General features: G+C 43.1%; 1 protein-coding gene across 2 annotated transcripts in view; it reads left to right on the top strand.

Annotated features, from left to right (window-relative positions):
- Positions 1-14,669, top strand: part of IQGAP1 (IQ motif containing GTPase activating protein 1) — a 116,568-nt gene that overhangs the window by 83,001 nt on the left and 18,898 nt on the right. For both annotated transcript variants that reach the window (XR_013395971.1, XM_015143023.3), the window contains exons 19-30: positions 1,998-2,168; positions 2,880-2,963; positions 3,061-3,132; positions 3,232-3,301; positions 3,660-3,868; positions 5,825-5,980; positions 6,229-6,392; positions 6,826-7,050; positions 11,094-11,234; positions 11,331-11,415; positions 12,493-12,725; positions 13,666-13,798. Coding sequence is in view for 1 of the 2 variants with exons in the window: in XM_015143023.3 (XP_014998509.2) it covers positions 1,998-2,168; positions 2,880-2,963; positions 3,061-3,132; positions 3,232-3,301; positions 3,660-3,868; positions 5,825-5,980; positions 6,229-6,392; positions 6,826-7,050; positions 11,094-11,234; positions 11,331-11,415; positions 12,493-12,725; positions 13,666-13,798 (1,743 nt within the window). In the remaining variant the exon portion in view is untranslated. The remainder of the gene's footprint in view (positions 1-1,997; positions 2,169-2,879; positions 2,964-3,060; positions 3,133-3,231; positions 3,302-3,659; positions 3,869-5,824; positions 5,981-6,228; positions 6,393-6,825; positions 7,051-11,093; positions 11,235-11,330; positions 11,416-12,492; positions 12,726-13,665; positions 13,799-14,669) is intronic.

Raw genomic sequence — 14,669 nt, forward strand, 5'->3', positions numbered from 1 at the left:
TTCTGATTTTCCTACTTCTGAATGTTCCTTCTTAATCTCTCTTGCTACCTTCCTTTCTCTACCTCTGCTTGAATTATATGAAGATTCCATTGGCCCTCTTCTCTTCGTCTACGCATTCTTTCTGAGTGATCTCTTTCAAGCCTGTGGCTCCAGCCCTTAACCCTGTGCTTGTGACTCCTAAATCTGTACTTCCAGACATTAGCACTTTTCCCCACCACCAGGTTTTTGCCCTTCCTTTTGCAGTCCAGAAGTCCAGCAGACACCTCAAACACAGTTAAATAGGAAAAAACCAGAGGCTGCAATAGTGTGTAAGGTTGTATTTTTATCTCACGTGAAATGATTCTGCAGTTCAGCAGTCCAGGGAAAATGTGGCTCCATGGTGTCATCTGTCCCAGGATCCTCCATCTTTGTGCTCTGTCATGTGGCTTCCATTCTCGAGGTCACCTTGTTACCTATAGTGACTGCTTGGAGCTTTGACCATCAAGTTAGCAGTCCAAGCAGGAAGTAGGAAGAAGGGGAAGGAAAGCGAAAAAGGTGTGCTGCCAGCTGTCTCTCTCAAGGAGCTTTCTCAAAGGTCTTGCCGTACTACTGCTGCTCACAGCGCATGACCTCTCTCTATCTCATGGAGTTTTTTGTTTTTTGTTTTTTGTTTTTTTGTTTTTTTTTTTTTGAGACGGAGTTTCGCTCTTGCTGCCCAGGCTGGAGTGCAGTGGCGTGATCTCGGCTCACCACAACCTCCGCCTCCCGAGTTCAAGCAATTCTGTGTCACCCTCCTGAGTAGCTGGGATTACAGGCATGCACCACCATGCCCGGCTAATTTTTGTATTTTTAGTAGAGACGGGGTTTCTCCATGTTGGCCAGGCTGGTCTCCAACTCCTGACCTCAGGTGATCCACCCACCTCAGCCTCCCAAAGTACTGGGATTATAGGCGTGAGCCACCGCGCCTGACCACTCGTGGAGTCTTTTAAGTGCGTACAGTGTTGCCCAGAAAAAAAGAAAAAAAAAAAAAATCAAGGCTCTGTTACCAAGGAGAAAGGAGAAGGTGGATATTGGATAGGTAACCAGATGTTCCTAACCATTCTCACTCCTGCTGCCCTTGTTGAAGCCCAGGCCATCTCTCACTTGGATCGCAATAGCAGCATTGTAATTCACCCCCTTGGTTGAAGTCTCACCTCACTCTAATCTGTCAGCTACTTTCCTAACAGTGTTGTTTTTCTAAAAATAATCTCCACCCTGGACAATATAATGAGGACTTATCTCTTCAAAAAATGTTTTTTAAAAAATTAAAATTAGCCAAGTGTGCTGGTACGCTTATAGCCCCAGCTACTCAGGAGGTGAGCTGGGAGGATTGCTTGAACCCAGGAATTTGAGGCTGCAGCAAGCTGAGATTGCACCACTGCACTCCAGCCTAGGTGACAGAACGAAACCTTGTCTCTAAAATAAATAATAAACATCTGATTGTTTTATTCCTTTGCTTGACAGAGTTTTCTGGTTCTCCAGTATCTTTAGTAACAATCCAAACCCTCTAGGCTACTTTTCAAGACCATTTGCAATCTGCCTGGGGAAGCAATTTTCAGTCCTCACCTCTGGTCTCTCCCCCTGAAATGTCCTGCATTGTAACATTCTAGGGGTCCCTTGATATTTGGCACACAGCCCTGTTCGGTACCTGTCACTCTTTTCTTGTCTGCAGTGACCCCAGATCAGCCAGCACAGTGCCCAGCCTAGTCAGTGTTGGATAGATGGATAAGTGAGATGACATATGAAGCAAAAGAAGATTAAGTTTTTGTTTATGATGTTTTCTAGGTGGGAGGAGGTGTGTGAGAACAACCTGGTTCTGAAAAACAGACTTGAGGGCTTTGTTCATGTCGCGTAGCTAATGATACAGTATAGACTTAGGAAGCAGGAGTGTTAGCTTGTGTGCTGTGGATGATACTTTGAGAAAACCTGCATCCATTCTTGCCTGTAAATGTCTTTGAATGTAACCACTGCTTTTTCAGAGTTCTATCTCTGGGGTGACTGCTGCATATAACCGAGAACAGCTGTGGCTGGCTAACGAAGGCCTGATCACCAGGCTGCAGGCTCGCTGCCGTGGATACTTAGTTCGACAGGAATTCCGATCCAGGATGAATTTCCTGAAGAAACAAATCCCTGCCATCACCTGCATTCAGGTATTTCAGAACCTATCACACAGACAGCAAGCGGGCATCTAGAGCAGGGGTAATAAACAGTCAGCTGTCACCATTGACTGACTGAGTGTGATTTTTGAGTTCTGGACTCTTAGTCTTCTCTTTTCTTTGACAGGTACCTCCTCTTTACTACCATATAACCGTAGTGTGCCTACAGGTGTTTAATGGTGGCACAGTGGCAGTTCTTGGGTACCTCTTCCTCTCTTCTTCTAAGACTATACCTTTCTGTAAGATTTGAACCCCGAGGAAAACAACTGTGGTTTTGCTTCAATGATAAGGCGGAACAATGTCCTAGAAAGAATTCTGAGTTAGGAATGATGGTTGCACTGCTACCAGACAGTGGTGAATCTCCAAGTTTGTGTCCCCATCTGTAAAAGGGGAATACCCCATTGTATCTTATCTTCCTCACTTGATTTGTTGGAAAAAGCCAGTAAATGAATCTGTATGGCTGCACTATAAAAGGTGTGCAGGGCTGTGCTGACGTTGGGGAAGTAGAATGTAGCCATCGTGTTCTTGCAGTGGAGGGATGGCCCATGCCCTTGTTCCCCTGTCACTGTTGGAAGTGGTCCTTCCTAAAACTTCATCATGAAATTGTACTTGGATCATATATCAAGATGAAAGGTTTTTTTTTTTTTTTAACTTCCATTGATGCTTGGGAAGTAATATGTCCTCTGTAACATTTGATTGTTTCAGTCGCAGTGGAGAGGGTACAAGCAGAAGAAGGCATATCAAGATCGGTTAGCTTACCTGCGTTCCCACAAAGACGAAGTTGTAAAGGTATGGTAGCCTGAGCAGGGTTTCTCCATGAGGGGTGCAGGTATAACACATGTTGAGATGAAGGACTCTTCTAATTTTCAGGATCCCTTTTCCATAGATTCAGTCCCTGGCAAGGATGCACCAGGCTAGAAAGCGCTATCGAGATCGCCTGCAGTACTTCCGGGACCATGTAAGCACCCTTGGATCATACAGGCCATTAGGAGCTGCTTTGCCATATTTTTGGTAGACAGATGAACAGAGGAATTTCTTCTTCTTTTTTGTTCCTTAGATAAATGACATTATCAAAATCCAGGCTTTTATTCGGGCAAACAAAGCTCGGGATGACTACAAGACTCTCAGTGAGTAACTGGCTCCGCGTGAAGAGTTGAGGCAGTGGCTTGGAGCCACCAAGTTCAGGGTATTCTCCACAGACCTCTTTTACTGTCCTGAAGGCAAGGCTTGGGGGAGAGGGTGTGACCTGTGACATAAGTCCCTTTGCTAACATGTGGCTAGGTATCTGGTTGGCTTGTTGCATTAACCTTTTTATCATAACATAGCAATAGCCTGACACAGAAGACTGCATCTGATAGTTGTCTTGGCACATCTCAAAATTAAATGTGTGTGAATAGAACTACTTTTTCAAGACAGTGCTATTTCCTGAGACATAGTACTTTTTCTGGTAACTCCATTCTTTGTCTGATGCATACTTTCTGTCAGTCAATGCTGAGGATCCTCCTATGATTGTGGTCCGAAAATTTGTCCACCTGCTGGACCAAAGTGACCAGGATTTTCAGGAGGAGCTTGACCTTATGAAGATGCGGGAAGAGGTTATCACCCTCATTCGTTCTAACCAGCAGCTGGAGAATGACCTCAATCTCATGGATATCAAAATTGGACTACTAGTGAAAAATAAGATTACATTGCAGGTATGGCCCAGTGCCAGCGGGGTCTTGGAACACTTCATCCTGCTTTGTAACCCTTGCATTTCCCTTTCTGACTGGTGGGGAGGGTGGAGGCTGACCTTCTTCTCAGTTACTGCCATAAGCCTTTTTTTTTTTTTTTTTTTTTGGACCAAATCTCACTCTGTTGCCCAGGTTGTACTGTGATGTGGTCTCAGCTTACTGCAACCTCTGCCTCCCAGGTTCAAGCGATTCTCCTCCCTCAGCCTCCTAAGTAGCTGGGATTATAGGCATGTGACACTACACCTGGCTAATGTTTTTTATTTTTTGCTTTTTGGCTTTTTTTTTTTTTTTTTTTTTTTTTTGAGACTGAGTTTCCCTTTTGTCGCTCAGGGTGGAGTGCAATGGTGTGATCTCGGCTCACTGCAACCTCTGCCTTACAGGTTCAGTGATTCTCCTGCCTCAGCCTCCCAAGTAACTGGGATTACAGGCACATACCACTACACCCTGCTAATTTTTGTATTTTTAGTGAAGGCAGCGTTTCGCCATGTTGGCCAGGCTGGTCTTGAAGTCCTGACCTCGGGTGATCCACCTGCCTCAGCTTCCCAAAGTGCTGGAATTACAGGTGTGAGCCACGGCACCCAGCTTTTTTGCATTTTTAGTAGAGACGAGGGTTTCACCATGTTGGCCAGGCTGGTCTCGAACTCCTGGCCTCAAGTGATTGATCCACCCACCTTGGTCTCCCAAAGTGCTGTGATTACAGGCTGAGCTGCTGTGCCCGGCCATCATAACCTTTTTAAAAAGTTGTATAAGACAGGTCAGGCTTGATGGCTTACACCTATAATCCCAGCACTTTGGGAGGCCGAGGAGGGCGGATCACTTGAAGCCAGGAGTTTGAGACCAGCCAGGCCAACATGGTAAAACCCTGTCTCTACTAAAAATATAAAAAATTAGCTGGACATGGTAGTACATGCCTGTAATTTCAGCTACTCAGGAGGTTGAGGTGGAAGAATCACTTGAACCTGGGAGGCAGAGGTTGCAGTGAGCCAAGATTGCACCACTGCACTCCAGACTGGGTGACAGAGTGAAACTCTGTCTCAAAAAAAAAAAAAAATTATTTAAGACATAAAGCAATTTAATAGACAAAATTTAGATAGAGAAAAGAAGATAAATGTCTTCCCCTAATTTCACCTACCCCAGTCATTTTGTATCTTACGTTCTTACTTCATATTAAAGGATAAGACTCTTTCGCTATGAAAAGTAGTCAAAAATTTTTTTTTTTTTTTTTTGAAACAGAGTTTCCCTCTGTACCCCAGGCTGGAGTGCAGTGGCATGATCATGAGTCACTGCAACCTCGACCTCCTAGGCTCAAGTGATTCTCCCACTTCAGCCTCTCAAGTAGCTAGGACAACAGGTGCGCACCACCACACCTGGCAAATTATATTTTTATAAGAGGTAGGGTCTCTCTGTGTTGTCCAGGCTGGTCTCAAAACTCCTGGGCTCAAGTGATCCTCCTGCTTCAGCCTCCCAAAGTGCTGGGATTACAGGTGTGAGCCACTGCACCCAGCCGTAAGTATTATTTTTAACAGTAGCATAATAGATTTTTAGAAAATAATACTATAATTTACCTCTTTTTCCCCTGGTATTTGACATTTAGGTTGTTTTCCAAGCATTTATTATAAATAACATTGCAATTATTGTTTCAGTATATATGTAGCTATTATTTTTATAATAGATTGCTAGAAGTTGGTTTCCCAATTCAGTGGACATTCTTGTGGCTCAGGTTCTTTGTTGGAACATAGGAATGGATTTGATTGGTATACTGAAAACAGGATAAAGTGTAGTGATTTTAAAATATTCGGTGGGAATCTGCCAGTGCAGTAGACCTTCATGTGAGTTTGCACGTGCTACAAAACCTTTCCTCAATGCCCAGAGGTTCATCTTTGAAGGCTTTCTGATCTATGTATTGATTTTTGTTTACAGGATGTGGTTTCCCACAGTAAAAAACTTACCAAAAAAAATAAGGAACAGTTGTCTGATATGATGATGATAAATAAACAGAAGGGAGGTCTCAAGGCTTTGAGCAAGGAGAAGAGAGAGAAGTTGGAAGCTTACCAGCACCTGTTTTATTTATTGCAAGTAAGTGGCTCCTGGAATCAGTGTTATAAAAATTTAGTGAATTTGTTTTTCCACAAGAAAGCCTTACCCATTGATCTCTCTGGAAATATTTTTGAATTCCACTGAGGGGTGAGTGACGGGCACTGTAATACGTTAATTTATTAATTTTTTTCTCATATATATTCTAGTCCTTCAATTTTAAATAATTGAATATACCTTGCCAGCCTTTATATTACCTACAGATGACTTATCCCTTGGTTTTATTTCAGACCAATCCCACCTATCTGGCCAAGCTAATTTTTCAGATGCCCCAGAACAAGTCCACCAAGTTCATGGACTCTGTAATCTTCACACTCTACAACTACGCATCCAACCAGCGAGAAGAGTACCTGCTCCTGCGGCTCTTTAAGACAGCGCTTCAAGAGGAAATCAAGTATGAACAGACTTCTTAAGGGCATAGGCCCCTTCCCACTAACACAGGGGCTCCCAGTTTGAGATTCATGCCTTCCTGATCTTTTCTTGATCTCGATTAATTTATGAAAAATACTTACTCTAAAGAAGCATCTAATTTTTAAATAACTGATATAAAATCTTGCTGCTTCTAGGGAAGGGATAAGTTAATTTTAGGAACATTCTGTATTAAGGTATAATTTCAAAATGTGATCTGAACAGGAAGATTTCACATTTTTATCTAGTAGCGGACCTAATCATGACCATGATTGAGTGTACAGCTGCAGGAATGTTCTGTGAGTGCCAGGGAGTGTTTCAAGAGAAACCGTTTCAGGGAGATAGATCTTTAAGCAGGAAGGATCTTTTAAGTTGATGGATTCTGTGACAAGTTTAAATTTTTATCTGATGTTTTATAGGTCGAAGGTAGATCAGATTCAAGAGATTGTCACAGGAAATCCTACGGTTATTAAAATGGTTGTAAGTTTCAACCGTGGTGCGCGTGGCCAGAATGCCCTGAGACAGATCTTGGCCCCAGTCGTGAAGGAAATTATGGATGACAAATCTCTCAACATCAAAACTGACCCTGTGGATATTTACAAATCTTGGGTTAATCAGATGGAGTCTCAGACAGGAGAGGCAAGGTATGTTAACCATAATAACACTTTTCTTTCATGTTGTTATTTTCTTTCCTGCTTTTTTCCCCCTCTTTATTTATAAACTAATATTAGTTCAAATAATTTTTCTTTTCTTTCTTTCTTTTTTTTTTTGAGACAGTTTCACTCTTTTCGCCCAGGCTGGAGTGCAGTGGCACAATCTCGGCTCACTGCAGCCTCCACCTCCTGGGTCTAAGCAATTCTCATGCCCTAGCCTCCCGAGTAACTGGGATTACAGTCACGCGCTACCACCTCTGTCTACTTTTTGTATTTTTAGTAGAGAAAGGGTTTCGCCATGTTGGCCAGACTGGTCTCGAACTTCTGATCTCAAGCAATCTATCTGCCTCAGCCTCCCAAAGTGCTGGGATTACAGCCGTGAGCCACCACACCCAGCCTGAAATAGTTTTTCTTTAGAAAACTCTGCTTTATAAGTTGTTGACCTGGTAATAAACTCACTTATTTAGCAAATATTTATTGAGTACTTACTGTGTGCCAGGCATTGTGTTAGAGATGTGTACAGTAATGCAATAATGAGTGAAACAGACATGCTCCCTGCCCTCTCTTCATAGTTCATTGGGTGGAAGAGACACCAACCAGATACATAAAAATAAAAGCATAATTAAACATTGAGGAAAGTTTTATGAAGTAGGGTTCTGTAATGGAGACTTTATAAGAGGGAACTAACATAAGGTGGTTAGGGAAAGCCTATCCCAGAAGATAAAATTTCATTTAGCTGAGGTCCAAAGGCTAAGAAGAACCCAGCCTTACTAAGAGCTAGGTGCAGTGTTCATGTCTAAACACTCTAAGGTGGAGGGTGTAGGACTTAAAAGGACCTGGCATAACTAGGGATGTGGTTGAATGAGAAGGTTCATATAGATTGGGTGAGATCACTGTGTTTCAATAAAGGAAAAAGAAAATGGTGTGGGGTGAGCTGCCCTGAAATATCAAGAGTTGGGCTAATTAAATTAACATATTACAGGAGATAACTGAGCTAGGGCCATAGCATAACCACCAACATTAATTGATCTAAAGCAAAAGTGTGCCAATCAAATATGGGTAATGCTGGGGAAAGGGAGTTCAGAATGCCAAAATGTTTCTGGTTTTATTCATCTTGGGTGAGGACCCAGAGGGGTGGGAAATGGAGGTGTGAGCAGCGTGGTCTGTTGTGGTTTCTTCTTGTTGTTGTGGAGTAGGGTTAGATCATGCATGAAGCTCTCTGGGCACAGGCGGAGTAGCAGCTCTCCACACCATTGTTACTCAAAGTGTGCTTTGCACACCAGTAATGGAAAATCAGCTGTGCACACTGTTTAGTTCAACTGATACTTTTTTTTCATAGCAAGATTTTCTTAATGACGGAAGCAATGTATTGATTTATATTCTGACTCATTCTCTTTATCTTGTCTTTGATCAGTTTGTAGACTGGCACTGGTCCACACTTTGAATAACACCATTCTGCATCATTCTACTTTCCATTTACCTGGATGCCAGGCAAACAGGGAGGTGTACCCTGGGTGGAGAACAGAACATTCTGCTGACTCCTTGAAAGGGCTTATCTTGCCAGGCGTGGTGGCTCACGCCTGTAATCCCAACACTGGGAGGCTGAGGCAGGAGGATTGCTTGAGCTCAGGAGTTTGAGACCAGCTTGGGCAACATAGGAATACCTTGTCCCTACTTAAAAAAAAAAAAAATTAGCTGGGCATGGTTGTGCACACCTGTAGTTCGACCTATTCCAAAGGCTGAGGCAGGAGGATCGGTTGAGCATGGGAGGTTGAGGCTGCAGTGTGCCTTGATGGCACCACTGCACTCCATCCTAGGTTGACAAAAAAAGAAAGAAAGGGCTTATCCTTATTAGGAATCATTTGGCATCTGATTGGTTCTCAGTACCATGTAGGTCTGTTATCAGGACTCAGATCATTGCAAAGGTCTTTTTAACTTTTTTGCCTGCATACCTGAGGCCTGCACATCCAGGAATGTGGTCAGCCAAGTGCAATACTTGTCTGGGAAGTTTTGCCTGCAACCCAGGGCATTCCTTACCGATAGCCCCATATACACCGGCTCAGGGCTTCTCAGTTATTTCCTCTGACAGTCCATGAGTCAGTCATTTTTAGATCCAAAGCCTGCTGAACATTTCAGGATTGGTTTTCTTGTGGGTACCTATGGGAAACTGGTCTTATTTTGCCTTTCATAAAATGGAAATTGAGCCAGGCATGGTGGCATGCACTGGTAGTCCCAGTTGCTCAGGAGGCCAAGACAGGAGGATTGCTTGAGCCCAGGAGTTGGAGTGCTGCCTGGGCGACATAGACCCCATATCTTAAAAAAAAAAGGAAATTGATTTGAACTCTTTTTAAGATACCAGTGACTATGAGGTGTGGTGATGTGGTGGGGATCTGTCCTGCAGGTAAGCGTCACATGTCCCTTAGCTTTCTTCTTTTACTTCAGCCACAATACATGTAGCAAACTGGAATCTTGTCACCTCTTGGGAATGTTCTTTCCTAAAAATCTCAGAAAGTTAATATCCTGTTCTATCACCAATGTTTTTTAGCGTATTGATTCCCTTGCTGGTTACTACTTTTGAAAATCATATAAATAATAAAATATGTAATATTCTTTATTGTAAGTTCCATGTATTTATTTATTTCTCATAGAATGTTTCTGTTGATTTTTGCAGAATTCTTGTATTCATAGCCTACCTATTTTAAATTAGCCATGCTGTGACAAATGAAGAAGGGTATTCCTATCTACTTGTATTTTTCTTTTGTTGTTGTTGAGACAGAGTCCCGCTTTGTTGCTCAGGCTGGAGTGCAATGGTGTGATCTTGGCTCACCTCAACCTCTGCCTCCCGGGTTCAAGTGATTCTCCTGCCTCAGCCTCCTGAGTAGCTGGGATTACAGGCATGCATGCGCCTCCATGCCCGGCTAATTTTTATATTTATAGTAGAGATGGAGTTTCTCCATGTTGGCCAGACTGGTCTCAAACTCCTGACCTCAGGTGATCTACCCACCTCCGCCTCCCAAAGTGTTGGGATCACAGGCATGAGCCACCACACCTGGCCTCTGCTTGTATTTTCTAAGGCTGCCATAACACATCACCTCAAATTTGGTGGCTTAAAACAACCAAAATTCATTGTCTCACAATTGTGGAGGCCAGAAATCTGAAACCATTATCATGAAGTCGAGGTGCTGGAAGAGCCATACTCCCTGCAGAGGCTCTAGTGGAAACTGTTTCTTGACTCTTACAGCTTGTGGTGACTGTTGACATCCCTCAACTTGTGGCTGTGTGGTTCCAGCCTCTGCCTTTGTGGTCGCATTGCCTTCTCTTCCCCTTCTGTGTATACCAAAGCTCTCTCTGCCTCTTTTTTTTTTTTTTTGAGACAAGGTCTTGCTCAAGCAATCCTCCCACCTCAACCTTCCTAGTAGCTGGGAATGCTAGTGTGTGCTGCTGTTCCTGGCGTAGCGCTCCTATCTTTGAAGACCTCCCTCTGGTTTCTAGCAAAGTCCAGATTTGTCAGTATCATATACAGGGTCTGCCATGGCCTGCTCCCTGTCTGCTTTCCCACTCTCATTTCTCCTGTCTCCCTTTCCTTCCTAGAAGACTCTTCCTCTCCCGTTTTCTTGAGTTCAAGCATCCCTTCCTTTTGGAAGCCTGCCTGCCTTTTTCCATTCTGAGTTGAAGCCCTTTCCCTATGGTCCTGTAGCACTTTTGGTGAACTGATTTACAGCAGAATAGGTTTATAATCATTTGTTTGTGTGTCACTCCCACCAGACTGTAAAAGACTCAAGAGAAGGTATCATGTCGTGTATAACTTTTATTCCCAAATGCCTATTATTGTGCCTGGCACACAATTCAGGCACCTGATTCACAGTTAAAAACCTGAGTTCAGATTCTAGCCTTATCACTTACCAGCCCTGTGAGCATGAGCTTAAGCTATCTAATATTTCTGGGTCTTTCAGTTTATGAAAGATAGGACACTTGCTTCAGGCTGTTCCTGGCTGTTAGTCTAACATAGTTGGGTATAATTTCTCTCTTCCCAGCAAACTGCCCTATGATGTGACCCCTGAGCAGGCGCTAGCTCATGAAGAAGTGAAGACACGGCTAGACAGCTCCATCAGGAACATGCGGGCTGTGACAGACAAGTTTCTCTCAGCCATTGTCAGCTCTGTGGACAAAATCCCGTGAGTGCCATCAGTTGTCATGACCCCCAGTAGAGCCCAGCAGTAAGTGCCTTTCTGCTCCTTGGCCCTTCTCACTAAGTTTTGTCCATCCCGCAGTTATGGGATGCGCTTCATTGCCAAAGTGCTGAAGGACTCGTTGCATGAGAAGTTCCCTGATGCTGGTGAGGATGAGCTGCTGAAGGTAAGAATCTGATAGCCGGCAGACTCCTGCCCTTTGAGGACAAAGCTATAAAAGCAGGACTGACCGTAGATCATTACTAACTGCCTAAGTGTAGGTTCTGGCAGTAGCTTGCCATTGATTGTGAGCTTTTGAAAACAATTGTAATTGGTAAATGATACCTCTCTTAGGATGAAACACTTCCTATAGTTTGGCGCACAAACATCAAACAAGTAGAAAGATGGATTTTTCCTGTTTTCAGATGAGTTTCTTTGAGTCCTGTCTTTTCGCTGTAGTATTGTTCCCTCTGCTGGTGACCTGGCAAATAGTAGCAAGCACAGTTATTTCTGCTAAGGCTGTTGCTGATAGCTCTTTCTTACTCAGCTGTGCTCTTCTCTTTTCTTTTTTTTTAATCTGAATGCTTTTTTCTTCTCTCTCCTAGTTCTGTGCTTTCCTACAGTGAGGCCTCGATTCTAGACTTTCTGTTCAGGTGAATTAATTTTATTTCTTCTGAATGAAACTCTAGGGGAAATGCTGTGACTGTCCCTGAATTCTTCTGTGGAACAGATGTGTGTTAAGTGAATTTAATTTCAGAGGCATGAACTTGGCCTTTGAAGTCTGCAGCATGAGAATGTTGGGAGGTGGGGTTACTCTATGCTGATTGGGTCATGTTAAGGAATTTAGCTATGTTTGTTAGCTTTTTATAAGGAAAACCCATCTACATGAAAGTACAAAGTGCACGTGGGTGACACCAGCCTTATTTGCTACCATGATATGTGAACAAAAGATGTCCTGAAATACTTAATAACAGACTTTAAGTGTATCATTTTTACCTTCTGAATCTGCTCTTTCATTAACTACTGGCAGTAGTTTTCAGTTCTGTTCTCATTGTTTTCCTGTATTGAACAAAGGGATATTTCATTTAGTTCCAGGCCATGAGAAAGAGTGTGTATATGTGCATGCGTGCATGTGTGTATGTATTTTTTATTTATTTTTTACTCATAGGACTGCATTTTCTGCTTTTCTTTGCTAGCAAAGTCATTTGTGGCTTACTTGGTGGTATGTCTTTTAATACCCATCTTTCTGTTTCATCTGTTCCAGATTATTGGTAACTTGCTTTATTATCGATACATGAATCCAGCCATTGTTGCTCCTGATGCCTTTGACATCATTGACCTGTCGGCAGGAGGCCAGCTTACCACAGACCAACGCCGAAATCTGGGCTCCATTGCAAAAATGCTTCAGCATGCTGCTTCTAATAAGATGTTTCTGGGAGATAATGCCCACTTAAGCATCATTAATGAATATCTTTCCCAGTCCTACCAGAAATTCAGGTAAGGGGAAAGGCACAAGTGCTTAAGAGAGTCTGTGGATGTATTTTTATCATTGAGGGAAAAGATAAGATTAAAAACCACCCCTCACTTTCCCTGACTGCCATATTGTAGAAGACATGTTTGATGTGCCCGGGACTCCAGAAGATGATCGATGTACTTTGAAGAGAATTTTCTTTTTTTTTTTTTTTTTTTTTTTGAGACGGAGTCTCGCTCTGTCGCCCGGGCTGGAGTGCAGTGGCCGGATCTCAGCTCACTGCAAGCTCCGCCTCCCGGGTTCACGCCATTCTCCTGCCTCAGCCTCCCAGGTAGCTGAGACTACAGGCGCCCGCCACCTCGCCCGGCTAGTTTTTTGTATTTTTCAGTAGAGACGGGGTTTCACGGTGTTCGCCAGGATGGTCTCGATCTCCTGACCTCGTGATCCGCCCGTCTCGGCCTCCCAAAGTGCTGGGATTACAGGCTTGAGCCACCGCGCCCGGCCGAGAATTTTCATATGAAATACATAGTAGTTAACACTTATGAAATAGATAGTAGTTAACATAAAAATAATGATGATTATGCATTTAGTACGTTACCTTGTAATCAGAGAAGAATTGGAGAATGCTTTTAATTTTTGTAAATTAACATCTAGTTTTGAATGCTTCAGAGCACTGTCTTAGAGATAGAATTGGTTCTCCTAATGGTGCCTGAGAACAGTTTTAAATCATGGTGCAATGGTTCTTAAGGATAAAACTAAAACTACAAACTAGGTGGAGAAAGAAGTTATTAGAGCCAGTATCCCAAGGTTGTCAAGCACAGCAAACACACAGCACTTTCTCTTGAAGTAACTATATTGACTGGCTTCTGTTTGCACTCATTGTGTGAGAGGTTTGTGAAATGTCCTCTTGCCAACTTCTCATGCATATGTCCCTTTTTGGGGGGCTGCTTCCTGTGCTTATTTTAGACGGTTTTTCCAAACTGCTTGTGATGTCCCAGAGCTTCAGGATAAATTTAATGTGGATGAGTACTCTGATTTAGTAACCCTCACCAAACCAGTAATCTACATTTCCATTGGTGAAATCATCAACACCCACACTGTAAGTATTTTTCTTTAATTACTTAATTTCATTGTCTTTAATTATTATCCCTGGCTGCTGGTTATCATCTCTGGTAGCCAGGTGTCTCACCTTCCTGTGATCTAACTGACGTGCATCTCCTTGATGTCTCTTTTTTTTGCTTGTTATTCTTTTTTATTTATTTATTTAGAAATGGAGTCTCACTCTGTCGCCCAGGCTGGAGTGCAGTGGTGTAATCTCGGCTCACTGCAAGCTCCACCTCCTGGGTTCACGCCATTCTGCCTCAGCCTCCTGAGTAGCTGGGACTACAGGCGCCCGCCACCACGCCTGGCTAATTTTTTGTATTTTTAGTAGAGACGGGCTTTCACTGTGTTAGCCAGCATGGTGTCGATATCCTGACCTCATGATCCACCCACCTCGGCCTGCCAAAGTGCTGGGATTACAGGCTTGAGCCACCACGCCCGGCCTTTTGCTTCTTACTCTTAACAATATCTACTGCTAGGTTTCTAAAATGTCTTCCCAGGCCATCTGCATCAGAATCCTATGGGCTAGTAGTTAAAAATGAAGTTTCCTGGAGACCGCCCAGGCCTACTGAATCAGAATCCCACTGAATTGATCTAGTACTTTGATAAAATAGTGCTTTTACTCTTCTTTCTTTTTACCCCAGCCCTCTGTGTTATTTTTCTAACATGATCTAGAATACTAGCTTCTTTCTCTGTGTAGCCTTGGAGTGGATTTTTCCCTTGGAAGCTGGAGTTCCATGTTTCTTCAGATTTTTCAAATCATTTTTTCCCCTCTGGGGACATGGACATGTAAAACAGGAACAAGGACATGTGTGAAAATGTAAATGAAAGTTCAGGTTACTGTCATTTCTGAGGGCATCACTGGGGAT

Source organism: Macaca mulatta, chromosome 7, assembly GCF_049350105.2.
Source record: "Macaca mulatta isolate MMU2019108-1 chromosome 7, T2T-MMU8v2.0, whole genome shotgun sequence".
NCBI classification, from domain to species: Eukaryota; Metazoa; Chordata; class Mammalia; order Primates; family Cercopithecidae; genus Macaca; species Macaca mulatta.